This window comes from Pochonia chlamydosporia, chromosome 4 (assembly GCF_001653235.2).
Source record: "Pochonia chlamydosporia 170 chromosome 4, whole genome shotgun sequence".
Lineage (NCBI taxonomy): Eukaryota > Fungi > Ascomycota > Sordariomycetes > Hypocreales > Clavicipitaceae > Pochonia > Pochonia chlamydosporia.
The window spans coordinates 711,758-737,873 of NC_035793.1; the positions used below are offsets into that span (position 1 = coordinate 711,758).

A 26,116-nucleotide genomic window follows, 5' to 3' on the forward strand; every position below is an offset into this window, starting at 1 on the left:
TTTATGAAGGATCCTGCAATGTGAAGTAAATTATGACTCTGGTTTGTGTTGCTTTGCCTTGAAGTATCCGTTGGCGAAGTTTATAGACTTGGTGCCTTTAACTAATTTTGTTTTGCACAAGAGTCCTGATTAGACACGATACGAATTTGTAACCTTGAGGCTGATTCTGCGGTGAAAACATGCACGCTGTGGCTGCAATAGCCACCATTGCAATACAAAATCCGTTGCAGAAACATATAGTTATGACTTTTGGAATCGCCTCGCTCTCATTCATTGGTTAAGCTCGGTCAATCGAGAGTCCGGCGTTCAATATCCCAACTGAACTGTCAATTCACAGCGCACTTTGGGGATATGTCTCGGCCGCAGCAACGATTGACAACGGCATCAGGAAGTTTGGAGGCGGGTGGGGAATACGACTTCACTGGTCGATCCGTGTAGACAGGTAACGGTTCGGGGACTTGGCTATATCGTATGACTCGCACCATCTAAAGATGGTGCTCATCACCGCTGCAGCCACTTTGGCCTGTGTACATGTCTAGAACCTCTTCAACAACCTCAACTGGAAGCCAGTTTCGTATACTTCGCCGGGATTGAGTTTTCCTGTCAATCGCCATTTCCTAGCCTCTTTTGCAGCATCTGAAAAGACCTTCTTGCGGGCTTTTTGTGCTCTCAACTCCGCAGCCTCTACCACCCTTCTAGCCTTGGCTAGAAGGTCTTCCTCCCGTTGGACCACCATACGCCTGCCCCCGGCGACTGTCAATACCCCTCCTGATTGCAGGAAGTATTCTTCATTGCCCTACGTTGTCGTTGGACTTGCTCGGCATATCTTGTTCGCCCAAGGTCCCTCTTCACTTGAACCAACTCCGTAGCATTAATCAGGGAACCCCTAATAAAACGGCTAATATTATGGGTGAGGCCAGGACTTAGGTTAATATCTGAGCCCTTCAGGGTATCTTCAATTCGATCAGCAACCTTGTTGATTTGTCGTAGCGTCAATGGTGTTAAGAACTGCGAAGAAGATGCTGCAGGTGGAGGGCTTGGCGTCCGGTCAGCTTCCTTCTCTACAACCCGCTCCTTCAAGGCTTGCAAGACAAGCAGTGGATTGAAGGGCACAGTGCCGGTCTTCCGGAATGCAGAGAGTATAGTGCTCTCTTTGAAAGCCTAGCGACGGACTCCCTCAATAACGGCTAAGAACTCAAGCTTAGAGATGTTAACAAGGCCGTCTCGTACAATAAGGTCCAAAGCCTTTGCGTGGTAGTGCTTCAATGGCTGAAATACTACAACATCAAGTGGTTAAAGCAAGTGTATCAGGTTCGGCGGAAAACCAAAGGGTATAATATTGTGGTCTTCACAATATGTGATGAATTCGATTGTATAGTGTGAGCCGTGGCCATCAAGGATAAGGAGTCGTTTACTGCCGGCCACTTTCTTTGCAGTGTAGCGGTCAACATGCTTCAGCCATTCCAGGCTTATCTCATCGTTCGAGTATCCTGAAGCGGAAGTGTAGATGGCTGTACAAGGGTCAAGTTCCTTTTGCTGATACCATTGCGCCATGTGAAGCGTCCCTGCCAATATAGGGAAGGCGGGAATATACTGCCCACCAGCCGAGATAGCTTCAATTGCTGTAGCCGACTCTCTATTCTCAGGCATGCTGAAGTAATAGGCCCGCTTCCGTTTAGTCACAACTAACTGATCCCTCCCAATGCCAATACGGAAACCAGTTTCGTCCATGTTCCAGGTATCCTCCGGCGGGATACCATTTGTTTGGATGACCTCATGAAGCTTAAAAAAGTATTCGTTGACCCGTTCTAGGTTCTCAGAAGCTTGGCGGTCAGAATTAAGCTTCCTCTGCAACTGTTTACAATAGCCATAGCGCTTTAGAAAGCGGGTAGTCCATTGGGCATTTACAGCAGGTATCTCTTCAGGTTAAAGTGATCTACTAGACCGTTGTTTGAGGATGTAATTTGCCGCATCTGTAACAAATTCAGCTCGCACAGCAAGGTTGATTCGGTCTAACCGGTCAATGTAGTTACAAATGGCCTGTTCTTCAGGCTCGGGGAGCTTCTTGTTGGCTGGTTTGACTTCAGTCCTCGGCTTTCCACCTTTGAGGCGCATCCGCAAGCGGTTCCGAGGCACGCCAAATTGCTTGGCCACCGTGGCCACTTTGGCACCAGGATTATCTGACAGGTGCTCAATAGCTTCCTGAATACGTGCCTCGACTGATTGCATTACCGTAATACCCTCCAAATGGGTTGTTGTGGTTCAATATATGTGGAAAGAGTTGGTGATGGTAAAAAGTGGCCGTAGCGGTGAAGTGGCTGCAGCGGTGATGAGCACCATCTTTAGATGGTGCGAGTCCTACGAGTGCCAATAAAGTGGGGCGTGGCACGAGTATGGCGCCCTGAACAGCTCCCTATCGTCAGGCACCATGATACTCGTCGCATGTCAATTTATCCAATCCCATGGGTAGATCATTGTCAACCATAGGTCCCTGCTGGCAAGAGTGTTTAGTGCATAACTCCTCCTCTGACTCAGCGCTCCCAGCCACAAAACTTGGTGCATGCGAGCTCAGCGGAGTGATGAAAGCCACAGACTGTTAGAGACCACATTCAAAATTGGTGTCACAAATTCCGTGGGAATTTAGTAGGTCATCAACTTACCTCCGGCACTCAGACCATCCACTAATCGAACAGAAGAAGTGTGCGTAATCTCCTTCACAAAATCCATGCATTACGTGTTGAAGTGGCAACAAAATGTTTCCCTTGTTAGCTGCTAACGAAAATATTGGCAGGTAGGGTGGCGATTAACTCGATCCACTCACGCCTCTGGTTGACAAAAACAAATAAACAAAACACCTTCCAGCATAGCATCAGCTCAGTGGCGCTCAATAGTTGAGGCCACAGGCACCTCTTGTAGATAATTCGGCGGCCCCAGGAAGCGTGGTACCTTGTGAGCAAAGGGCATTCTGAAGCCGCTGTGGAATGCTGTGGCTGTAGCTGCTGGGTCTACCAGTGGGAGAAGTCCGCTGTAAGTTCTAAGCCGCAAATGAGGCTTTAACCCCAGACAAGGCGGAAGCCGACATTAACTAGCCCGTCTGAAATTCCGTTCGATTTTTCCTTGGTAAAAGTAGTTATGTGGTTGTATCTGGGCCAAAGGCCGGGGCCCAGGTGGTCATCAATGTAATGTAATGTAATTTATTTATGCCTGGAGGGATTGTCCCTAAATGGCCATAATGGTGCGCTACTTGCTTAACCTAGTCTGTAAGCTGTACTCCTAAAGCCCAACAATAATTTCTTTTCTTGGCACCTATAGCCTCATTTTATCAACTAGCAGTCCTGCTTTAAGGTTATTTCCCTAGAGTGCCTAGCATCCCATCTTTGGCAGCTGGAGCTCGGTTGGTTAGTGTAAGGTTGCACGGCAAGGATGTTACGCGCTGATACTAGACCACTAGTCTAATTTATTGCAGGTTTGCCTGTTCCTATTTATCTATCTGCCTCTAGCCTTCCCATTGCTATTGCAAATTTAATTGTTATTTGGACAGCTGCCATATTGGGGTTCTATCCCTCGCCATCTAATCCGGACTTGCCTCCAAGAAAGAAAGATAAGTTTCCCATCTTAGTCTGCTTGTATTATATTAAGCCTTCCCTTTCTAAATTCCACCGTCTGCACTAAAAGAGGAAATGCTTGACTATCTCTGCTGCTTGGCCGCAGCTGCATTAGTCCGTCCCTATAGCCCTGATGCTGTGCAGGTATCTGTTGAGCCGGCACTCTCCTGTTCGTAGCTGTATTAGTATCCTGGACTCCTTGGCATTCAGAGCGTCATCAATTCAGCCCTAATGTACGTAGATTGAGTCGAGACAGGGGCGATATAGCTCGTTACATGGTACGTGCACCGCTGGCACAATTTACCCAGTGGCTGTTTGTCTTAAGTTGAGGCGTGCGGCGGTTGCATTATTGCCACGATTTGAATCGAGGCCTTGGATTTGGGCGGCGCGAAAGAGGGGAAAGTGTTGCGATGTGACGAAACTTACCCCTGTGGTGGCTGGAATAGGATTGCTATAGTATGGTGGCTGTGATATATGTAAGTGAATAACACACTGTAGCAACTATACTCGTTGCGGACGGCAGAGTATGTTTCGGGGCATTGCATTATCTGGTGAGTATCATAGACACCATGAGCTCTTGTTGATGCTACTACGGATGTCATCCTGAACCGTCAGCCCCATTTTTAGATTAATATCGATGCCCTCCATCTTGTGTCTCCGTGTCTTGGCACGTTTTATATTTGCCCAGACTGCGGACCTTCTCCACTCTTGTTCAGCAGTTGAACCGCAGACGGTAAGGCATTCTGCAACAATGGACCTCAGCCGTCCAAGCGGTAAAACAGTCATTATCATCGAATGGGTTCTCCTTCTCATAGCCGCGATCCCGATTTTAGCCCGCCTGTACTTGCGACTTAAAATCAGCCGCCACCGTCTTTATATCAGCGATGTGTTGGCCTGCTTAACTTGGTGCGTATCGGTGGCAGTTTCAGTATGCGACACTACCAGCCTGATCATGGGCGTTCTCGAGCCAGACGTCGATTTGTCTTTCAGCGGATTTGATAGAGAGACATTTGTAGCGGCCTCGAAGGTATTTCTTTTGTCCTTTCCATTGCGCAATTTACTTGTAATATTTCCCAGGAAAATTCGAACTAACAATGGTCACATACTCATGTTGCTGTCACCTATCTTCTGAGGACAGGCTACTATCTTAGTAAGGCGACTGTCTTATCGTTTTACTTTCAACTTTTCCCGGCAACTTTGACGCGTTACAGAATGGTTCTCTGGGCTCTTGTCGGCTATACAGCAATCGGATACGTCGCCGACACCGTGCTATATACAATTTGGATGCTCCCACTACATTGCGGTTGGTATGTCATACCTCCTTAGCCTCGTCGCCGAATTTCTTGTTTAGCTTTAGAGAACCACTAACAAATTAAAGGGTTCCCGATGACCCTAGCTGCCGTGTCTTGGTGGGCGGCATGGATTGTTTCCGGATTTCGTGGGCTGTACAGTTCGCGGGTGATATTTTCAGTATCGCGACCTCTCTCTAATCCCTCTTATACCAGTAAACTTTACTAACCCAAGCCTCCAGTCTTTATCTTTCCGTTATTCATCTATAGCCGTATTCAAATGAACCGCATTGTCAAGTTGGGCGTGTTTTTAACCTTCGCACTAGGCATCATCAACATTGCCTTTTGCTTGTTAAGATTCCTAATGATACAACTCGATCAGAAAAAGGGCGCAAGAAGCGGCTCGCTCACAATTATGAGTAAGTCTTCATTCATTTTTATCTCTAGTCCTATTTCCATAGACTGGGATTGCGAGGGGTTCTGCAATGTGATCCGTACCCCTTTCAATAGCGCTGCAACACCGTTGAGAAACCGAGCCGATGACAATGTATCGTCCGCAAAAGTAAACTAACTCGTCTGGCCACAGCGCTCTTCGTTAATCTCGACTTGAATATTGGCCTGATAATTGCATGTCTGCCATGTCTGCGACCGTACCTACGCATGATTCAGCCGGACTCGTGCAGTAATGATCGGGACACCTGTCTTGACCCTCATTGTGCGTCACACAATGATTTCCGTGGGTCATTGTCTACCTTTCGGCGAGACTCTACCCCACACGGTGGAACATCAAAAGCGAACGAGGGACCTGCGGCCCCGTACCCCCGCAGTTAGGATGCCAGCGCAAGCTTATCAATCCTCATGAGAAAGCTCTCTCTGCACCGTCATATACATATTTTACTATATTTGGTGTGATACACACACACACACACAATTTATTAACGCCCGGTGGAGTCACCTCCAATAGGGCAACTATCAATCTGTGATACGTACATGGCGCCCGGGTTATGACTTTTCCTCATAGTAGCCCATACAAGATACAGTCTAGTTCTGGGTTATTGCTGTTGATATCCTTTCTCTCTATGGTTTCTCATGCATTAGGTATTTATTATCCGCGGGCTGGCTTGGAGATTTTGATTTCTCCAAGTGTTTAACGTCCTATCTACAGCGGCTGAAGCGATGCCAGCGTAAAGTGGCATAAGGTGAAAGTTGAGGTTGGGCGAAAGGTAGGGGGGGGGAGTTAGTTATTAAGACGGCCTGTAGTCATTACAAACCGTATTATTGCTCGTACAGCTCTCATATTTAGCTTCCACTTTAGTCCGTCGGACGGCGATTTGCCTCCCAAATAGAAGGAAAGATTTCCTTGTAGTGTTTTTGTACACTAAAGCATCTCTTATCTGTAGTCTGCCCACTTATTGCATCTAAAGAGAAAGTGTGCTACTATTTCTCGCTCTCTTCCGCAATTGCATTAATCTAATGCCACTCTCTTTATTTAACACAGATAGTTATTAAGTGCAGACATACCTGTTCCTAGTTATGCTAGAACGCTACGTTCTTTCCATAAAAGTTCGTCATAAAGCAGCCAAGTGTGGTTTCCAGGCAATACTGCATCTATCCTCTTGGCGTGTTTGCCGACCTTCTCCGGCAGACATTATTCTAATTTCAGCTTTTGCGTTTAATTATTCAGTGTTATAGACCTTATTTAAGGGAATTATCTCTATGGCGTCATCCCATCCTCAGTTGCCTCGCGAGCCTCCGTCTTCGCCATCCTTAACAATTCATTTTTATTGCTTACCGGGATCCATTTAATTACCACTCTGTTTCCCCTTTCTCGTAACTTTTCTATAACCTCGTAGATCAACCGCAGATATGCCTGGCCTGACTGTTGTCGTGGGTTACTGAGGCTGATCACCGCCGCTTTATTACTGGTTATTACAGCCATGCCGAAAAATCATCAATAAATGCTATGGCTCCTCCATTGGCGTCGATGCGTCGCTGCACAAGGTCTGCGTTGTAGAACAAATATGCAACGGGGGAAAGCGGCGACCCCTGCGGGAGGCCGGGTTGTGCTAAACAGCGCAAGCGCAGCGCTGACAATGCCAAAGGCAATGCCCACAGCGGTAGACGGATCAAGGGTTAGTCCGTTGGTGTCATTCATTGTTATGGTGTAAGTTCCTAGTAGCTATTCAGCATCAGAGAGTTATAACTGTACCTACGTGAAGTTTTACACGCATAATACAAGGATCATACTTACCTTAAAGTAAGATTCGCGTATTGGGGTTTTATTTCTTTTGGGAAAGGAAGGAAACCGGGCAACTAGGAAATAACCAGTAGCCATGTCAGAGAATATATAACTTATCAAGTGCTCATTGAGTAGTCGATACAACTTTGGATACACCTTTTTTGATACAAAGATCCAATGATCTATGCAGTGTGTCGGCTTATGAATGGTCAGTTTGGGGGTGGTGGTCCTTGGCCTGGTCCTGGGGTCCTGGGGTCCTCGGTTACCCGGGTAGTTGCGGCCATTTCCACCGATAGCAGACAGCCTCATTTTCCATGAGCCTAAGCCACCCGTCGTCCGGCCGCTACAGTCACCTGATGAGATGAAGTCGGCAGTACAAGAGCTGAAACACATGACGCAAGTACGCGGCCAGCAGTGATGTCAACTTTGGATGGCCCGTGATGCGATTCAACTGAGGGGGCAAGTGGGTTAATTCTGGCTAGACCTTAGACCCCTATCCCTAACAATAACTTGACCCTGGGAAAGAATTTCAGAGTTGTACAAACCCTAACCCTTGAGCCATCACATTTTGCCACTCCGGCCAATTAAAACCCTTAGCCTGCGAACCACCGTTTGGTAGTCCTCGGAAGGGGAGCGTTATTACTATTTGCCTAGAAACTGAGGTGGGTAGCAAAGTCGATTGTTGTTAGAGTTGTGGGGAAGAGAGACTATTTGCACATTGGGCCGAAGACCCATAGTATTGGTATTTCGGGATCTGGGGATTTGTTCCATTTGCCATATTTGGGGTCGTATGGTCCGGTTTTGACGCTAGAATCTGGGTGGATGCAACCACAACATGCAATACTTCCAACTACCTAGGTAGATATATCGGTAGATGCTGCCAAGAGAAATCTGTCGCGACATTGGACCGAGAGGTCGCCACTATCCTACCTCGGGTGTCACCAAAAGCTTGCAGCATCAACGCCTTCCCCAAAGACAGCTCAAGCAGTTCACATATACTCCAGTCATTGCCACAAAGGTCATGGGGAGCACTTGCATCCGCTAATGTCCGGGGACGAAGTCCAGTACCCGTATCTGCCTCTCTAGTCTCCACGAGCCATGTTGTTGCGTTGGTATTATTGGCGTTGACGCAAACACAAGACGCGGCGTCTACGTAAATGAGTTGAAACTCTATTTTACCGTTGCTACTCATCTACCTCGAGTATCTATCTAGCAGTATAATAGTGGTAACATAGAACGCTGCTGAATCGTAGCGGAGAATTCGCTCGGGGGACTTGCGCTGCCAAATTACCTTATCCTGTTTACCCCATTTTCCACCAAGAGACCCATCGCGATAAAGCATCGACTCCCTATGGGGAGCGTGGTTGCGTCCGGGAAATTGTACGGCGTTCCTCTGAGGGCAAGGATGCCTTCTTCGTCTGGTGAGTCTTGTCAGCCATGTCGGATATGATATGAGACGATGCCGATATAGCGTACCGCAACGGATTCGTCCATCATAGCGACGTCTCCAGCATTTCCAGAGGATGAGCACCGTCGGGGGGAGTCCTACGACGAGTGTGATGACCGCGATGATCGCTTCAATGGTCATCCCCATCGTGTACCGACAAGGCTAGAACCCTTCACGAGTGTCAGATCAAGAGAACATCAAGTAATGATCGATAGTAGGTCGGCGCTTTAAAGGTATATCGACTATCTTGGACTGTCGTAGTTGCCGCTTTGCAGAATGAGAATAATTGTCGGAGCCAGTGGCCGGCTTTGGCAGCCCAGGCAGCGACAAGAGATATAATGGACGGATGTAGAGGCCGCTTATATAGATCACTCTGCCCCTGGAAATATCCAGCACCACTCTAGTAGTCCAATCTCTGGCCCGTCCTGGAAGGCATTGTGATTCTGGCATAGACAAATCGGGCTGGTCAGTCGAGTCTTACTCTTGTGCGTATGCAATATCTGTAGGCATGCTGCAGCGTCCTTCCTGCATATTTTCTGCGCTAATCTTCTGCGCTAAAGATTGGTGAGATTCTGGAATTGACGATTCAGATCCTGCGGTGCCGGGGGGTGTTGGGGACTGTCTTTCCTGTCTTTCGTGTCTTTCCTGATGGATACTGACGGCATCCCTGACCGGAGGCAGAGAGGCTGATGTGGCTGTGACACCAAAAAAGAGCCTGGTGGCCTCGCTGATTCGCTCAGTCCTCAATCACAATGGGTCCTCCAGATGCGGGAGAGGCACCTTCCCGCCCGCATTAGCGCGATACATGATTCGTCTTTTCGCACGGTCAATCCCAGTAAGTCGTCACACGTAGCAGGGCGGGTCTCGGCGTGCGGCTTCTGGGGCTGTCAAGTCTGATCAGTGCAGGTCCTACCGACTGCTGTGAAGTATTTAAGAGTGAGGCTAACCTTCGTATGACCTTCGTTAATCACTTTACTGTCATGATAACCCATTGCACTCTTTCCACTACACTCCCTTCTCTCTCTGTGCTTCTTCTATCAAGTCTAGCTTGGCTTCGAAGTCCTCTGGCTCGTGCGGCTCGCTCAATTCGCAAGAACCCGTTGGTTATCGCTCAACCCCTTAAGCCACGAGGCAAAGTGCATCTGAGGAGTCTGATACATGAACAGCACCCGCGTGCTATGCTTAGATAGCGTTCAAGTGGACTAGGAAGCCAGACTTGCCGCATTCCAGCCCCACTCAAAGAATTTGATATACTGGCCCAAACGGCGTGCGTCCTCGTTTATCACCTCAACGTTGTGGCACCGAGAGTCCCATGGCGATTTCTATTACCATTGAGGAGTGGGAGCGGTGGAGGAACGCAATCCACACCTTTTACATCCTTGATAACCTCCCCTTGCTCGGGCCATCGGGAGTAATTGAAACGATGAAATTACGGTATAACTTCCATGCGAGGTAAGTATCTTACTAAGTCTTGGACGGAAAGTTGTAAATTTACAGTATTTCTTTTAGTAAACGCCAATACGAATATCGATTACAGCAATGGGGCTTCGAGAAGAACATGCCTGGGTGGTATTACCCCATCGTCGCGACTAAGCTCGGTAAACGAAAGTTGGCAGGGGAGGAGAGTAACGTGTACTGGAGGGACGAGCTGGTGCCTGCCGCAAAGATCCGAAAGGAGTCATCTCGCCATGGCTACATGACAACCTTGGAAAGGGTTTACAAGGCTCAAGGTTGGATATTATGCAGAGGAGGTCCTTGGAAGGGTGTCTGGTACCCTCAGCTAACCTCCTCTAATAGAAAATGCTAATGCAGGACAATCGCCAAAGACACCGCCTGGTGTCCAGATCTGCACCGCTCCTCCCTACTTTTCGTATCGGAAAGTGCTCCAGGATCTACCTATCCTTCAATTGCTGCGATCTATGAACTTCAATTTTAGTGAGATAGCAAGCCTTTCACTTTTCAGATACATTAACCCGCTAATCTTGCCAATTTAAAGACAGCCCCCTCCCGTTTGAGTCAAGCGTTTCTACACTCAGCCCCATCCTATGTGGGCGCATCATTAATGCGGCCAGTGCACTTATACCAATCTCAGCGTTTAATCAAGAACTGCCCGGCTCAAGCATTACTGTCGATAACATACAGCAAAATACATCCATTCAAATCCTCAAGGCAGTAGCGTATGCAACTTCAAATAATTTCCCGACCAATTGTAATCGGACTGAAATCTATAAATTGTTTAAGGGTCTGGGTACGATCAGCCCAAAAGTTTTCCAATTGCTTCAGGCTTCATCAAATCAAGCACTTCTCCAGGGTCTATTTCGGCTATCCATTGAAGAAGAGGATGTGTTCTTAGCGAGTACTCTTCTCAATGCAGGAGCAGATCCGAACGAGAATGTCTGCATGCACGAAGAATGTCCGATCCCTCTTAGACCTTTGCAGTACTCGTGTCTTGTCGGCAACTTCGAATTAGTCAAAGAGCTACTGCGAGTGACAGCACTGATTGATCGCTCGGAGTGTGGTTGGTCTTGCAGTCCGGTACTTTTCGCAATAAACGGTTGTTTCAAAGGGCTCTGGGAAAGTCCCTTAACAGAGGAGGCTGCTGGTCAATCTGTAGGTACCAGCACCACTGACTCTACGGATAGCGGCAACGACGACAACGACGACAACGACGATGTTGTTACTGCCTCCACACCCAACGATGGAGGAGGAGAAACTCAAGTGCGGGCCTTGATAATGCTGATTCGTGAACTTCTGAACGCTGGTGCGGATATCAACGCAATTGCGGCGGACCTGGACGATGCAGAGTATTCATTGAAAGAATGGCGCGACGAAGCAGAACTTGACTGGTCGATGCATCCTTTGATATATGAGAAGCATTCAGCACTAACCTTGGGATCGTCTTTCAGATGTCCAGAGCTAGTCGACTTCCTCATCAGCAATGGCGCCGACGTCGGCTTCCATATTAAAGGTAATCGCTCAGCACTTCGAGAATGCCTCTGTAACTTATCAGAGTATCATTTGATCTGGGAGAACATCTCGCTCCTGCTGGAGGATCGTTTAGAAGATCCGGACCATCCGGGCGACCTTCCCGGGGTCGTTGAGACAGCCAAGAGTCTCATTATGGCTCAAGTGGATGTCAATGATCACGAGCCTTGCGATCTTGGTGCCGAATGTGACGAGCATGATTATCTTGAATGCTACTCAGCATTTGATCTTGGTATGCTCACTCAAGATGAGGACCTGATTGACGCCCTGTGGACTGCAGGTGCTAAACCAACGAGCCACTCCTTGGACATTGCCATCAAAGCAGGAGATTTTGATCTATTCCGTCAACTTTTGGACTCAGAGGCCCTGTTTCCAGAATGGGCAATCACGAGTAAAGAATGGGAGGACACTGAGTTTCGGAGAACGGAATCTCGAAACGCAACGGAGGTGCAGAAAAGAAGAGCAATGATCCTAGTTGCTATACGACTGGGAGAGTGTGGAAGTCTCGAGCGTCTTATCCAATCGCATGATTGCTCAAATATTGTCAAAGACTGCACGGCCTTGCAAGAAGCAATTGGAGTGTGCTGCCAGAGAGGCTACCATGACACGCTTGTGTGCTTGCTCCAAAGCAACATCTTGCCTCGAGTTTCTGCCGGAACCATCTTCGGCTCATCAATTGCACTTGCACTTAGTCGAGGCGATCTAGGGATGGTGGACGTGCTTCTAGCAGCTGGTGCCGACGTAAACAAACCGATTCAAGACGAGGACGATAGACGCACAGCACTTGAGATCGGCATTAAAAACAAAACCACAAAATATGTCCAAAAGTTGCTTGACCATGGAGCAAACATTGAAAGCCCAACTGAAGGGAATCTTCTCGTCAAAGCAATTGATTGTGGAGATCACGATATGACCCAGCTTCTTATGGCGTATGCAACTCCGGACGGCGTGGGAACTTGCAGATACTGGTTCGCACATGCAGAGAGCTGTGGTTGGTATTGTCCGTTGGCAGCTGCTATTTGCAACAAACAATGGCCGCTTGTTGACCAACTACTGCAATACGGACCATCGCTGAACCCAAAATGCAGGTCCTCCCGCGTACGGAAGCCATGCATGACACCACTCTGGGCTTCTGTATATCGGAAAAATATGGCTATTACTCAGTTGCTTCTCCAGAGAGGAGCTGAGGTGAACGATGAGCTTGCTCTAATCGCTGCTTCGGAGGACAAAGATTCGATGTTTCTAAGGCTTCTTGTGGAGAAATTGTCAGCCGATAAGAATAGTGAAAAAAGTAATACCTTGCATGTGGCTCTCCATATGGCTATGAGTCATGGCCACTTGAACAATTTCCATCTTATCTTACACAGCGGGATGGTTGACGTACACGCTCTCTCAAACGGCAAGACACTCCTGCATTTTGCAATTCACTTTGCTACTGTTCACGGTCATCAATTCCTGCGGCGACTCCTTGAAGCTGGGGTGAGCCCCGACTCTATCACACACGACGACCAGCTTGGTCCGCTCACAGCTCTCTTAGTAGCAATCGATAAGGGAGACTCCCAATGTGTGAGGATCATCCTGGAGACGCAAGCGAGGACAAATAGAGAATGGCCACCCGAAATGGCTTGCTCGCCGCTGCAGCTGGCAAGTTTTAAAGGAGACTTAGAAAAAGTACGAATACTTCTGTGTCATGGCCAGGATCCAGATATTGTATCTTCTTGCACATGGCCCTATAAGTGGTACTCGAACAGTCTGAAAACACATCACAGGATTGGAACCTGTGTGCAGAACGCGACAATGGAGAAGGACTGCGAAATTCTCAAACTGCTTCTACGACATGGAGCCAACCCTAATTTAACGACGACACACTGTCCGCACACAGCCTTGCAGATTGCATGCCGGGATGGCTCTCTGGAGCTAGTTGAACTACTTCTTGAATACGGCGCGAAGGTTAACTTGGCTCCAGCAAAGGAGTTTGGTGCTACGGCTCTACAGTTTGCTGCTATTGGCGGCTTTTTAGGCATAGCGCATCTTCTCCTGGAAAAGGGAGCTGAGGTCAATGCAGCACCAGCGGAAGTCAAAGGACGCACGGCGTTGGAAGGTGCAGCAGAGCATGGTAGGATCGATATGGTGCAGCTGCTAGTGAACGCTGGGGCAGATATATCTGAATTAGGGCAAGGCCAATATGAGCGTGCCTTGCACAGGGCGTCGATGAATGGTCATACTGCCACTGGAAGATTGCTTAGGTCTTTCTTATCGTAGAATAAAAGCTTTCAGGGGAGGGGTTGACATAGTCGATGCTTAATTCAAAACAGTTAATACAAGATATACTTACTTTCCTTCAGGTGCTCGGGTTTTCCCATGAAACGAAATTTGGTACCACAAGCCAGCACTTGGGTGAAGGGCAGAAAGAGAAGCGATCAGATGTCTCAGGATTGTATATTCTTCTATGGCGCCCAGGACGAAGCCTGGGCTAAGGCTTGTGCTTGTGGTTATTCTGGGACAAGAAAAAGAAACAAAAAACAAAATAGGAACTTCCCATCACGGCCAGTTACCCAAAGGCACTTGCAGGGGTTGAAAACCCGACAATGCCAATCCGTGCAAATGTTGTACAGCCACATACCCGGCCATACACCGTAACAGGGTCTCAAAGCTGAAAAATGCGCTGGGTGCCTGGTCAATGCCAGTCCGGGTACAGCGACTATCCAGATCCAGAGATGAAGAGATTGACTGTTTGGCAGCACTGATGTTGTTCTTGGTGAAGATCCATGTATGGAATGGGGCCCAGGAAATAGTACATTCCAGATTTCAGAGAGACTTAAAGTTTCTAACGACGTTTAAGAACAGTAAATTGAGGTGCTTAATTATTAATGTCGACGACAAAGAGCATGCCAGACTATACCTCGCATTTACTCACGTGCTATCTCGAGGTGCACTCACGGCTATAGAGCTACTCTTTTGACAGTACATAAGACGTCTAGTGAGTAAGCTAACTAAAGTAAGTAGTAAACCGGTAGATATTTTAAAACTGTTCACCTTAGCAACTTTTGACATGATAGTGCGTCTTCTCTTTAGAGAGACATTATAGCTTTTCGAATAAGGAGTGCTAGTCCTATAGCTTAAAAGTCAATAAATCTGGGTAAATGCAATGTTTCTTCTCGCAATCGTCTCTAACATCTTCCTCATAAACCTAGGTACATACTCCGCACAGGGGCTTGTATGGTAGCCGGGTTGTTGACGAGATACAGAGGACAGAACGCCTCGCGCTGCTCTATACCCATACGCTATGCCGAGCTTGTGGCTGTATCTCAGAAATTTAGCTTTCCGCACCTTCTGGGGTCTGTTCTGGTTCTGAACATATTTGATTATATTGCCATAACCCACTAGCTCCATTCCGATTTGGCCTTGATCAGTAGAGCTAATTATGTCAAGGAGATTCAAGCCATGTCTTACATTTGTATCTTGAATGATGAAAACTGTGCCTCTCTTGCCGTCAACTTTTTTTGTCACTATTCCCTCCTGTCGCCAACGTCGAAGTGCATCTGAGTGCTCGTCAATCGCTATTCTTCAAAATCAACTTTGACATTACTACAACGAACCCTCGACGTTTACATAAGATGGACAGGGTGCACAATCCTCGTACAAATATTTGCGAGTTGCTGCCTTTCTTCATTGGCGCAGTGGTTGTCATGTAAGTAAGCATGTTTGATAATAGGAGTCTCCTCATTAACGCGACCTCATCCAGCGCCGGCATATACACATATCTTGGTGTTTTAAAGGACTATTATGCCGGACTATTTTAGAATGAATGACAAGTTGCGCCCACAGATAGACCACGGATGCCTTGTTCCTTTCAACTTTAGGTTGCTTGTCGCTGCGGGTGGTGCCGTACATGGAACATCATGGACACATTGACCATTTCAAGCAATGAAATATGCTTTAAATTACTCTACATTCGATTCAGAAAAGCTGTCTTGGCTTTTGGATGATGAGCAAAAGTAGCGGTGCCAAATCTGTTCTGTGGAAAGTAAAGCGTGGTAGCCACTTGGACGGCATGGAGTACGCTGATATCCATCGCTAACTTTGGTACAACACTACAAGCCTGTGAGATCTCAGAATAATTTAGATTCAATACAGCCAATGGTACCTTCAGTCATGGCCGTTTTTTCATGACCCTCTGTTGGCTGCTTTCTGAAGCAGGCGCCTCGCTATGGAGAATTCCCTACTCCGTCCTCAGATACCGTTTTGCCAAGTCCAAGTCAGCGGCCTTACAAGATCTTTCCATGAGTCATGCTTTAATTAATAAGTATTGTGGGTGATGTCCGGGGAAGCGCTCCGAGACCAGGGAGCGGCTGAAGTTGATCCAGTAACGGGCCTGGTGCATTCTGCTCCGTCAAGCTCCTCATTACGAAGTACATAAACAAGTTAAGCGCCTACATCTCCGAGACACATAGGTGGCCCCCAAGTACCTGGTATTTTATAGAGGACCCGTCTCTGATTCAACCGAGTCATTATACCATCACAACCAAGCTTACCCTTTTGGCCCATACTGCCAGGGCTGTTGTTGGCCGTTGTTCTTCAGCTACGCCAGTGAACTGTTGGTTGCAGCGTTGAATGCGGTGATCCTCCCGTGCCTTTCATTTTGCACTAACTTGACGAAATAATTGATCCTGTACGCTTGTCTTTCGCGCAGCCACGAACTACCACCAGATTGGGCATATGGCCATTCTGACTCCCAGCCGCCTCTTCCTCAGAAATGACGATTCAGCCATTCTCGAGTCGTAGGAAAGTGAGGCAGGCGTTGCATAAGACGCGACGCAGAAGGGGGGAAGGGTTCTGCTCTCATACTTCTAGTAGAGGGAAGTTGAATGAAGACATATTGACAAAATTCTTGTGTGGTATTATGATTTATCAGGAGGGCATTTGCGCAACCCACCCAGCCCGCTGAGCAAGAGTAGTTGAAAGAAAGGCCCGATGATTGTTAATAAAATAATTGAATTGCTTTGGGAATGGTAACCTCCTCTCTTCCATACATTCTACACTAGTAACTTTTCATTACCGAGACTACAAGCAATTCAGTAAAATACATTACAACGCCGTTCCGTTCTGTCTATTCTTGCCTCAAAGCTCATAGCGTTATATTACGCTGCCCGGTCCCCATATATGCGCCAGGATGTGATTATTAAGAACCCGTGTTAAAACGCTTATTCCAAAGAAAAGAAAACAAAATTGACGAGCTTGAATTATAAACAGACCAATGTTGACCTTTTTATAGCCAAATCTACCTGTCGCCTATGTCATTCCCCAAGCAACCAAGCCCGCCACAACAACTCCTGCAAACTTATTATCAGCGCAGCCAGTTGGCGTTGCCACATTTTTGTGTTTCGTCGTACTCGAAGGCTTAGCAGTTGTTGAAGTTGTCGTCGTAGGTGAAGGCGTAGAGGTGACAACAACCGTAGAACTAGTCTGAGTGGAAGCGATTTCAGAATAAGGGTCAATGGGCTTAAAACTAGCCTTTTTAACCCACTCAATATCATTACCCTCGAGAGGAGCAGCGGACCCGTGGCTAAGCAGACCTTGAACGGCTTCAAGCGCACCCATCTGTCCGCCAAGGGTGGCATAGTCGAACGATCCAGTATACCACTTCATGCCGCACTGTCGACCGTCCTTTCCACCCGTGCAAATAGAAGAAGCGGCTTGCGCGGTCGGAATCATCAATGAGTCGACTTTGTCGCGGAGCGAGGGCAACATGAGTGCCGTCTGCCACATGAAGCGGGAAAGATAGCCTTTAAAGGTAATCATGTCATAGTTGCACGTCTTCTTCGGCTCACATGCCGGCTCGTACATGATTTTATCATCAGTGAAGAAGTGAGCACCAGCCTGGTCGAGGAGCTTTTGGGTCCTTTGAAGCCACTTCTCATCACCGGTGACATTGGTCATGACGGCAGCACCGTACAAGAAGATGCCCGTGGTGTAGGAAAAGGACTTTTGAGTGACGCCCTTGCAGTTGGTGTCAATGCTGGCGCCATCGTAGACACGGTACGTGCTGTTATCAAGAATACCCATCTCAGCTGTCCAGTCCCAAATCTTCTCAGCCCAGTTGAGGTAAGTGTCGTTTTTGTTTCCTGTCGCGCGAGCCAACCGGGCAGAAAGCTGGAAGAACCCACCATTGCTAACGGAGTTCTTATAAGTCATGCCATTTGGGTTATCAGGTGAGATCTGCCAGAAGAGGCCGCCGCCACAATGCTGTGTATCCCAGCGCCCAACGAGTTCGTTAAAGATATTATCAGAGATGTCGAGCCATGACGGGAGCTCGGAATTTGGCTGAGGGAAGTTTCGCTCAGCGGCAGATAGCACTGCTGAACCCCAGAAGAACAGATCGTCGTTTCCTTCTTCGTCGGCATGTTCGGGGGGTTGGTAATTATCAGCACCGAGATTAGTCGGTGCGAGCAATGCTTGGATAATTACTCCATTGTAGCTCGGGTCGGACGTATAATGGTAGTAGTCGAGAAGGGCTCCCCAAAGAGCACCCGCAACCCACCAGTAATATGGCTTTTGGACGTTTCCAAATTCCCTTGACGTAGGATCGGTCGTGTTGCCTTTGTAGTAAACCATGGTTTCGTAGGCAATTGTGGCGGCAACATTTCTTATAGAAATCTGGCTGGTGACTTTGAGAGCATTTGGAGCAGTTGCACCGCTCACTGCTACAGTAGCAGCCGACAAACTTCTCATGAACTTCATTTTTGGCGACGAAAGAAGATGAGAAATAAACAAGATCATAAAACGAGATCGCAAGTTTTGGTGTTGACACAGTTGGAGTTAACGGTTGCCATCGTTTTGAGGCTGTAAAATTGGGTCCGAAAGTTAACTCTGTTTTTGGAAATCGCCAGACAAGAAAAAGTGGTCGCGATTTGGAAACTCAAAAAAAATACAAAGGTTAAATCTGCGATCGGCGAATTGAGATGGAGAAATTGTGGGAAAGAAATAAAATGAGGCTTACACGGCTATTGTTTGTGTTCCGGTAATGGCAACGGCGATAGTAGCTTTGGCTGATGATGTTGAGAGACTTCTTGAGTGTCTGGACCAGTTGTTCCGGCACAACGGCTTTGTTTGCTAGCGCTGCTTTGCCGCGAACGGGAGCAGCCAAGTGGGAAAAAAAGATCCGAAATACGCCACAAAAGTAAAACAGGAACGAGAAACAAGAAATTGAACAGACAGTGGATTGTCTGGTGTGATCACGATGCAGCCGATGCCTGATGGGAAAGTTGCTGACCATCAACAAAGTTGCATCGCATACACAATAAAAACATCAGCAAAATTTAGTACAAAAATCTGAGCAAGTAAAAAGATCAGTCTTGTTTTTGGTGGTCAAATTGAGTTAAGCATGTTTAGGACTATGTATACAAGAAGTAGATCATCACCCAGTCAATCCATAAGCATCGTTGCAACGACCCCAGGCGTCAAATACGACATCGCAAGTGCAAGGGCTCATTTCTCCTCCCACAGTAATATTGTAATCTGGGTTATAGCTATATCAACTAGATGAGATGTGCAAATGAGATATGCTAGGCGGCAGCGCAGATGACGTATTAGCTCCAGAATTTTCGCATCTCTCGCCAACAATGTTGCTCACCAGCGAGAGTTTGAGAACAACCACGGCTCTGCGGCCTATTGGTTTTCCGCATCCTTATCCCTCTTACGAGGGCATCTTTTATCAATTGTAGACCAGATAACTCCCACTCCAAGTACTAACACAATAATACCTGCTATTCCGCCACAGATTGCAGCAAATTTCGTTTGCCCTAAGGCCGCCCCGGTGGTGCCGAATCCTCTCTGAGCCAGCGAATCCATCAGATGAAGTGGAAACCTGTAATAAAAGGCAGATGATATTCGCTGATTGTATACTCTATATTGAATATTTAGCTGAGGGAACGCGTGGAGAGGATATACTACCTACGTGAATGCTACCGAGTAGCAGTCTTAATTCAATAGATAACGAACAAAACCGAATCAAAAGACAATTTGCACTGTTACACAAAATGTCCAAACAGTCGCAATTTATACTATTTCCATCCTTCATTTGTCAAAGTCAGTGAACCTACAGTGGTTTCGGGTTGTTGATTGTACTTTGTGTTGAACAAAGTCCATCTACGGGAGCATGCAACAAAGATGCTTTCACGCCTACACAGCCCTCTGAACGAGACAAACACCCAAAATAAAAATGAGTGATACTCTTTGAACATTTAAATGTAAATAACACAATGCCATTGTCTGTATTCAAAGAATGAACAGTAATAAACCCGCCAGACATATGGTCTTCCTTAGCGGCTGTGTTTGGTACAATTTCCATATCAACCATATCTCCGTCCGCAATCCCATCCTCTGACCTAAGTCGTTTGATGCCAGCTGCAAATCTTGTCTCAAGGCCTTTAGTTTCTAGTATGAGGAAACTAAAAAGAGACACCCAGTCGTGCCGACGTCAGCCGTTTTGCGACTCCAACTTTGTTGTTGACGATCTTGGCAGCTGTCAACGGAATATAACCTCTACTATCTCTCTGCATCAGCGGAGCGTTCCCTTTTGCTGAATATCCTAGCGGTTATTTCTTTGATAGCAGCCTTCTTTTCATACATCTTCTAGTTAGGTAACAAGTGCCGAACACAAGAGCCATCGCAACGATAACACAGCCGATGATGAAAAATGATGCAAATTCTGGCTTTAGATAAAGTGGCCCTAGCCAAAGGCCGTCACCGCGGCGGGCGGTAGGGGTAGGGGTTGATGTGCCGCTTTGTGTTGGGGCGGTGGATGTAAGAGTAGACATGTCGTCGGTTTGTATTGAGTGTTGTATCTGCCACATATTTGTGTCAACACCAGCAATGAGGAGAGACGGGTCCGTGGATTCGTCACTGAGAGTTTACATACCACGCAATGAGTATTGTCACAGGAGTGAGGCAGCTAGTAACCGCTTTGCGGGATGGACTTTGTTTTGCGAAACAGGAAACTCACAAGGAAAAGCCACAGCTTTTGTAGGTGTTATTTGGCGCTTAATAATCTCTTTGATACCGTTTGAACGATCGTGTTTAAGCCTTGTACTCAACCCAGACACGTCATTCACACCCTCTCTTGACAAAGAGATTTCTTACCCTACCTATCATCTTGCACACATATCAAACATCTAATGTTCTTTGACTAAATACGGCACCAACAGAGACCGAAAACTCCGTTCTGCGCATCAAATGTCGTTCATTCGCCCCTGTACGAAAAGCCACCAAAAGTTCATAGGCCCTCACCCACCGCATCACCCATGAACAACCACATCACAACGCAACAGCAGTTCAGTAATTCTCCCAAAGATCCTTCACATACGCCTCCGTCAGCCGTTCATCATCCCCATAAACCTGCTGCCACCCAACAAAGCCGCGATCCAAAACGAACACCTCCTGCCCCGAACCCGCACTCTCCTCGCCAAGACTCTTCAGCAGACCATCCTTCTCTCGGAGATATTTGAGCGCAGCGCTCGGCCCACGCTGCTGACTGAGTGCGCAGTGAAAAATGACGGCCTTTTTGTCCTTGAGCTTGCGAACTAGAGTGGGCATCATGGCATCGAGCTGGATGGAGGGAATGTTGGTGGAGCCTTTGATGTGGCCGCCAATGTGGTCTACATTCTCACATCAGTCTCAAACATGGAAAAAAGGAAAAGGCTATGTTGAGTGATGTAATGGTGTGTTCGTTTGTAAGTTACTCACCGTCATCTCGCACGTCGATAACGGCATAAGACGTGTCGGCCGAGTCCTTCTCAGCTAGAATCTTTTCGGAGAGTGATTTAGCGGACATGCGCCGCAGATTGGCAATGGTGGTCATGGTGCGGATATGTGAGTGCAAGGGCTTTTGGATGAAAAAGCGGGAAAATGCCATCCAAGGGCTTGAGACAAAGGACTGTGTTGTTTTACTTGAGATGTGAGAGGGAGAGACTGAGGGCTAGATCGGGCAGTTGTCGAAGGGGAGATGGAGTTGGCGTCGGCATTCGAAGTTGATGTGGGATCCACTTGGACTGGGCTACACAAGATGATGTGGACAAGCATATTCTTGTGCTGTGAATTGGACACCGTCTTTCTCGTTTCATTTCACATATTGTGCTGCTAAGGGTGATGAAAATAAATCGGTTTCTATGAATTGTGACAAAGAAGCGTTGGAGGCCTCGCAACCAACTCCAGGCGCCATCACGTACACTTGTTACACATCCACAGTTTGACAATGTCTCAAGATTCGTTGCTTAGCTATTGGATATCATATTTACGCTTTCTCAAAACTCCGTAAATGTAGTCGAATAATACAAGCCACCTAACCAAGTTTCGTAACAACATTATAACGTACAATCCACAACGCCATAAACATCATGCAGTAGGTATGGGTCGGCTGGCCCAAGGCTCAAGATGCGCGCATGCGTTTTACGCCTTACCCAGCCATCCAGCATTGATGAAAAAGTCAAATATCCTAGCCCCCTTCTGTGAATCTAATCTGCAGATTTCCTTGGCTTGCTTCTTCTTCAGCGTTCCGTTAGTTTTCAGCGCTTCCTTCAGAATCTGCTCTTTGATCATCAAGTAGGGCTTAGGCTGTAATCGAACAATTTCACACAGCTTGGCCTCGTCAGGTGTCAATAGGTGCAGGTCCGCGGCAGTATCTTGGTTCAGTTGCAGAGGCTGAACCCCGGAAATCGGCTGTGGTGCATATTTGGTTCTACTTGAGGCGTGGCCGTTGACCCCATTCACACCATTCACTCCATTCGTGGTGTGGCCATTGGCGAGTGGTTTACCGTTGTCACCGACGCTCTCACCATTGGTTTGCGCTGGGCGAATGGCGAGTTCCGGGGCAACGAGAAGGGAGGCGCCGCTGGGCGGATCGGGCGCGGGTTGTTGTTTCGATCGCTGACTGGTGGCAAGTCTTTCTCTGTCCATGGAACCCAGGGGGATGGCCTTCTGTATTCGTGCAGCCTTCTCAGACTCATACTTTTCTCCACTCCGCAAGTCCCCAATCTTCAGATTACGCCACTCTTGCAGCTGTGCAATAGCTTGTCGAAGGTTCTGCTCGTCGACAATGCCTTGATTGAAATCTTCGAAATCCTTGTGATTCATTATCCTCGCGAATGGTTTGGCTTTTTGCAGCATGTCCTTCTCGTCCTTTGACCGCTTTTTCTCAATCTTGGTGTTTTCTCTATACTCTAACAAGTCGTGTTCGAATATGACCTTTTTTCGTTCCACACGTTGGGTCAATCGGCAATTATAAATCTCCATCACAGTGAGTTTGAGCTCCATTTCTGGCTCAAGCTCCCCAGTCCGTGGGTTCACGCCATCACCCGGGTCGAACTGCATGTGCTGCACCGCCTCTTCTGCCTCGTTCGCATATTCGGTTTCAAACTCGAGACGGCCGGGCATAAAGCCTTGGATTTCGTGACAGCTTGGTACACTGGCAGTCGGCTTGGTTTTCGGTTGCAGAGCAGGTGCGCTCTTGGACTTTTCTCGCCGGTCTTCAATTCTTCTCTTCTTTTGGGCTTGGAATTCCTCTCGGGAAATTTCATTGGCTAGTTCGCAATCTTGCGGCCTGCATCTCTTCGGCAGAGGGAAATTGGGCGAGTCAACATAGGTCTCGAGATAGTGGTCGCGAACCTCGTCCCTCTCTCGAAAGCCGCCGATGTGGTCTGCGATGTCGGCCCATGATCCAAGGCCATATATCTCGGCGCCTTCCAGCAAGAGTAGTTCTTCGTCGGCGCCCCATTCGCGCTCAAAGATGGGGAATGAATTCTGTTCAATTACCCGGAATTCATGCGTGGCCGGATCGTGAGCATTGCGAGACTCTCCTTTGGCGAAGCAGGAGACGCACAAATCGAAATCGGAGCATGCTTGGTCTGCACACCTAATGCGAACCTAAATGCACCCATAGAAGTCAGCTGAGTGTTGCGCTGGGGATGATTTGCTGAGACGCAACAATATATTCATACGTGCGTATGCGTAGGTGGCAATAACGTACCGTGGATGTGATATCTGATGAGCAAACGTCGCAAACATATTTTACACCTCCCTCACCCCGGGTGACGGTCTTTTTACGAATGACACCCATTGGTCAACCGGAATATAGTTATGTCAAGGAACCCTCCGAGCTGCGCGTCCCCAAGCATGGGACTGGATCGTAGCGGGGCTTATCGGTCGACCGAGAGTGCAGTCCGCGTCAAAAAGAACGTAATGGGGCTATCGAGTACACTTTCATCTGATAAGGCGTGTATTTTGATAAAATTTGATCAATGCTCGGCTGTTTTTGATGAAATCGTGATGGCGGCTGGGCGAAGTGAAGTTGCTTGTTTGAATGTCGTGATGCGGCGTGGATCCCTGCGGTTGCGCTCAGCCAGTCGTTGGTGGAGTGTTTGGACTGGTGATGGGGAAGTAACCCAGGCAGCCGAGGGGGTGGTTAGTCAGCAAGCCCATGGCCGAATCACGTGGTCCACATCAGCGAGTGTCAGCTCTTCTGCGTGAGGTGCTGGGATGGGACCCTCAGGTCAAGCAGCTCCAGCTAACAAGAGCAACAAGCAGCATTCGTAAAATAAAAACCAAGTACACCTTGCGCGAAGAAGTGTCTGGTTTGCAGCCGGGAATGTTTCAATGTTCAGAATCGGACATTGGTAGCCTTACAGAGTAAATTGGCAGCCCAATCCCCTACGGAAAGGAATTGCGCTTTTGACGAGCCATCATTGGTCAAAGCTACAAAATTAGCTCAACATGTATCAATAGTGGAAAACTTCTGTTTCGATATCTGCATCTTGAAGTCCGGAAAACTGGCCGAGGTGGCTCCAGCAGCCGACAGCCCCGACGTCACTCAGCCAAGCTGCAACCAAGAGCTCTGAAATCTGCACGCTAGTCATAAGCGCGCCAACCGTAGTGCCTCCTTGGAACCACGATGACCCAGTTTGCTCCATTTGATGTTGTTCGAGTCGAGATTTAGATTGTGGCTCAAGCTGCCAATTATTCTCTCAGTTGTATCGTGTAACAAATTGACAAACTGCAACGGTACACGATTAGCATTTAAACCTCATTTTGCGCTCTTCCTTTGTGCCATATCATTCATCTAGATTTGACCATCCTCAAATCCGAAAAAAGCTGCCCCTCCAGCTACCCCGCCATTGTCATGCCTGACAAGATTCTTGACGACATCTCCCATCGGAGATATAATCCTCTCACTGATAGTTGGCTGCTCGTGTCGCCTCATCGAACAAAGCGGCCATGGCAGTGAGTCAAAATTTTACCTTGTGAAATTATGAATGAACCTAATGCATGGTGTTCTTACAGGGGAGCTCAAGAGGCAGCTGTTGCAAACACACTGCCAGAATATGATCCCAAGGCAAGAAAAATGATGACCCTCTCAATATTGAAACCTAGCTAACCTGCCTGATAGTGTTATTTGTGTCCTGGAAATGCCCGTGCTGCCGGAGATACAAACCCCAAATACGACAAGACTTTTGCTTTTGTCAATGATTACAGTGCCGTAAAAGAGCAACAGCCAGACTACGAGCCTGATAGTAAATCTAATGGTAAGTGATCAACTTGTGTGCCTTTTCGACCATGTATATTGATCCGTTTACAGATCTTGAATCCATGCTTCTCAAGGCACAGAGTGTCAAAGGCGTCTGCTACGTCCTTACCTTCTCTCCAAAACACCACCTCACTCTCGCAGATATGCCCGCCCCCGAGATCCTGCCCGTCATCGAGCATTGGACTCGCATCTACGCCAACCACTTGTCCTCGTCCAACCCATTGGCAAAACTAGCCGACAACCTAGAAGTATCCTTGCCAAAGAACGAAGCACCAGTCCCCAAGGACGAGTACCGCTACATGCAGATCTTCGAAAACAAGGGCTCTGCGATGGGTTGTTCCAATCCCCATCCCCACTGCCAAGTGTGGACGACGTCAACTATGCCAGAGGAGCCTGGAAAGGAGCTCGTACAGATGACCAAGTACCGCGCAAACAATGGCGGCCGGCATTTGCTGGAGGACTATGTGAAGCTGGAGCTTGCCAAAGAGGAGCGCGTACTTTGGCAAAATGAGTCGTTCGTGGTTGTTTGCCCCTGGTGGGCGGTTTGGCCATTCGAAGTGCTCATTCTTCCCAAGAGACATATCCGTTCATTAGTTGACTTTAAACCCGAGGAGAGACTGCACCTTGCTGCGGCTATTCAGGAAGTTACGCGACGTTATGACAATCTCTTTGAATGCAGCTTCCCGTACAGTTCTGGCATTCACCAGGCGCCGCTCAAAGGAACGGACGAGGAGATTGAAAATTCCTATTTCCACATGCACTTCTATCCGCCGCTGCTGCGCTCTGCAACGGTAAAGAAGTTCCTCGTCGGGTACGAGCTCATGGCTGAGCCGCAGAGAGACATTACTCCTGAGCAGGCGACGGCTAGGCTTAGAAACTGTGGTGGGGAGTTGTACAGAAACAATTTGAAATAAAAGGAGGCAATAGACATTAAAATATATACCCATTACTTGATCCCACCGGTACAAGTTTTTT

General features: G+C 47.8%; 7 protein-coding genes across 7 annotated transcripts; 2 read left to right on the plus strand and 5 right to left on the minus strand.

Annotated features, from left to right (window-relative positions):
- Nucleotides 1–535: 535 nt before the first annotated feature.
- Nucleotides 536–2,229, minus strand: VFPPC_17881 (transposase; the record flags this gene model as incomplete). The annotated part of the gene is made up of 5 exons (XM_022429555.1): nt 536–796; nt 853–1,122; nt 1,174–1,277; nt 1,353–1,854; nt 1,996–2,229. 5 exons carry the CDS (start codon nt 2,227–2,229, stop codon nt 536–538), a joined length of 1,371 nt encoding a protein of 456 aa, XP_022285391.1.
- Nucleotides 2,230–8,766: 6,537 nt separating this feature from the next.
- Nucleotides 8,767–9,030, minus strand: VFPPC_15975 (hypothetical protein; the record flags this gene model as incomplete). Its single annotated transcript, XM_018293728.1, has 1 exon — nt 8,767–9,030. The coding sequence occupies one exon, from the start codon at nt 9,028–9,030 to the stop codon at nt 8,767–8,769; it is 264 nt and encodes an 87-aa protein (XP_018143106.1).
- Nucleotides 9,031–9,892: 862 nt separating this feature from the next.
- Nucleotides 9,893–13,827, plus strand: VFPPC_07638 (ankyrin repeat-containing protein; the record flags this gene model as incomplete). Its single annotated transcript, XM_018286461.1, has 4 exons — nt 9,893–10,032; nt 10,090–10,310; nt 10,378–10,515; nt 10,577–13,827. The coding sequence occupies 4 exons, from the start codon at nt 9,893–9,895 to the stop codon at nt 13,825–13,827; spliced, it is 3,750 nt and encodes a 1,249-aa protein (XP_018143107.1).
- A 3,030-nt stretch (nt 13,828–16,857) lies between these two features.
- Nucleotides 16,858–18,306, minus strand: VFPPC_07639 (glycoside hydrolase family 76; the record flags this gene model as incomplete). The annotated part of the gene is made up of 1 exon (XM_018286462.1): nt 16,858–18,306. The coding sequence occupies one exon, from the start codon at nt 18,304–18,306 to the stop codon at nt 16,858–16,860; it is 1,449 nt and encodes a 482-aa protein (XP_018143108.1).
- A 2,592-nt stretch (nt 18,307–20,898) lies between these two features.
- Nucleotides 20,899–21,424, minus strand: VFPPC_07640 (rhodanese-like protein; the record flags this gene model as incomplete). The annotated part of the gene is made up of 2 exons (XM_018286463.1): nt 20,899–21,221; nt 21,310–21,424. The coding sequence occupies 2 exons, from the start codon at nt 21,422–21,424 to the stop codon at nt 20,899–20,901; spliced, it is 438 nt and encodes a 145-aa protein (XP_018143109.1).
- A 587-nt stretch (nt 21,425–22,011) lies between these two features.
- Nucleotides 22,012–23,677, minus strand: VFPPC_07641 (SAGA complex component; the record flags this gene model as incomplete). The annotated part of the gene is made up of 2 exons (XM_018286464.1): nt 22,012–23,484; nt 23,588–23,677. The coding sequence occupies 2 exons, from the start codon at nt 23,675–23,677 to the stop codon at nt 22,012–22,014; spliced, it is 1,563 nt and encodes a 520-aa protein (XP_018143110.1).
- A 1,059-nt stretch (nt 23,678–24,736) lies between these two features.
- On the plus strand, nt 24,737–26,055 carry VFPPC_07642 (galactose-1-phosphate uridylyltransferase; the record flags this gene model as incomplete). Its single annotated transcript, XM_018286465.1, has 4 exons — nt 24,737–24,837; nt 24,898–24,916; nt 25,004–25,139; nt 25,193–26,055. The coding sequence occupies 4 exons, from the start codon at nt 24,737–24,739 to the stop codon at nt 26,053–26,055; spliced, it is 1,119 nt and encodes a 372-aa protein (XP_018143111.1).
- Nucleotides 26,056–26,116: the final 61 nt, after the last annotated feature.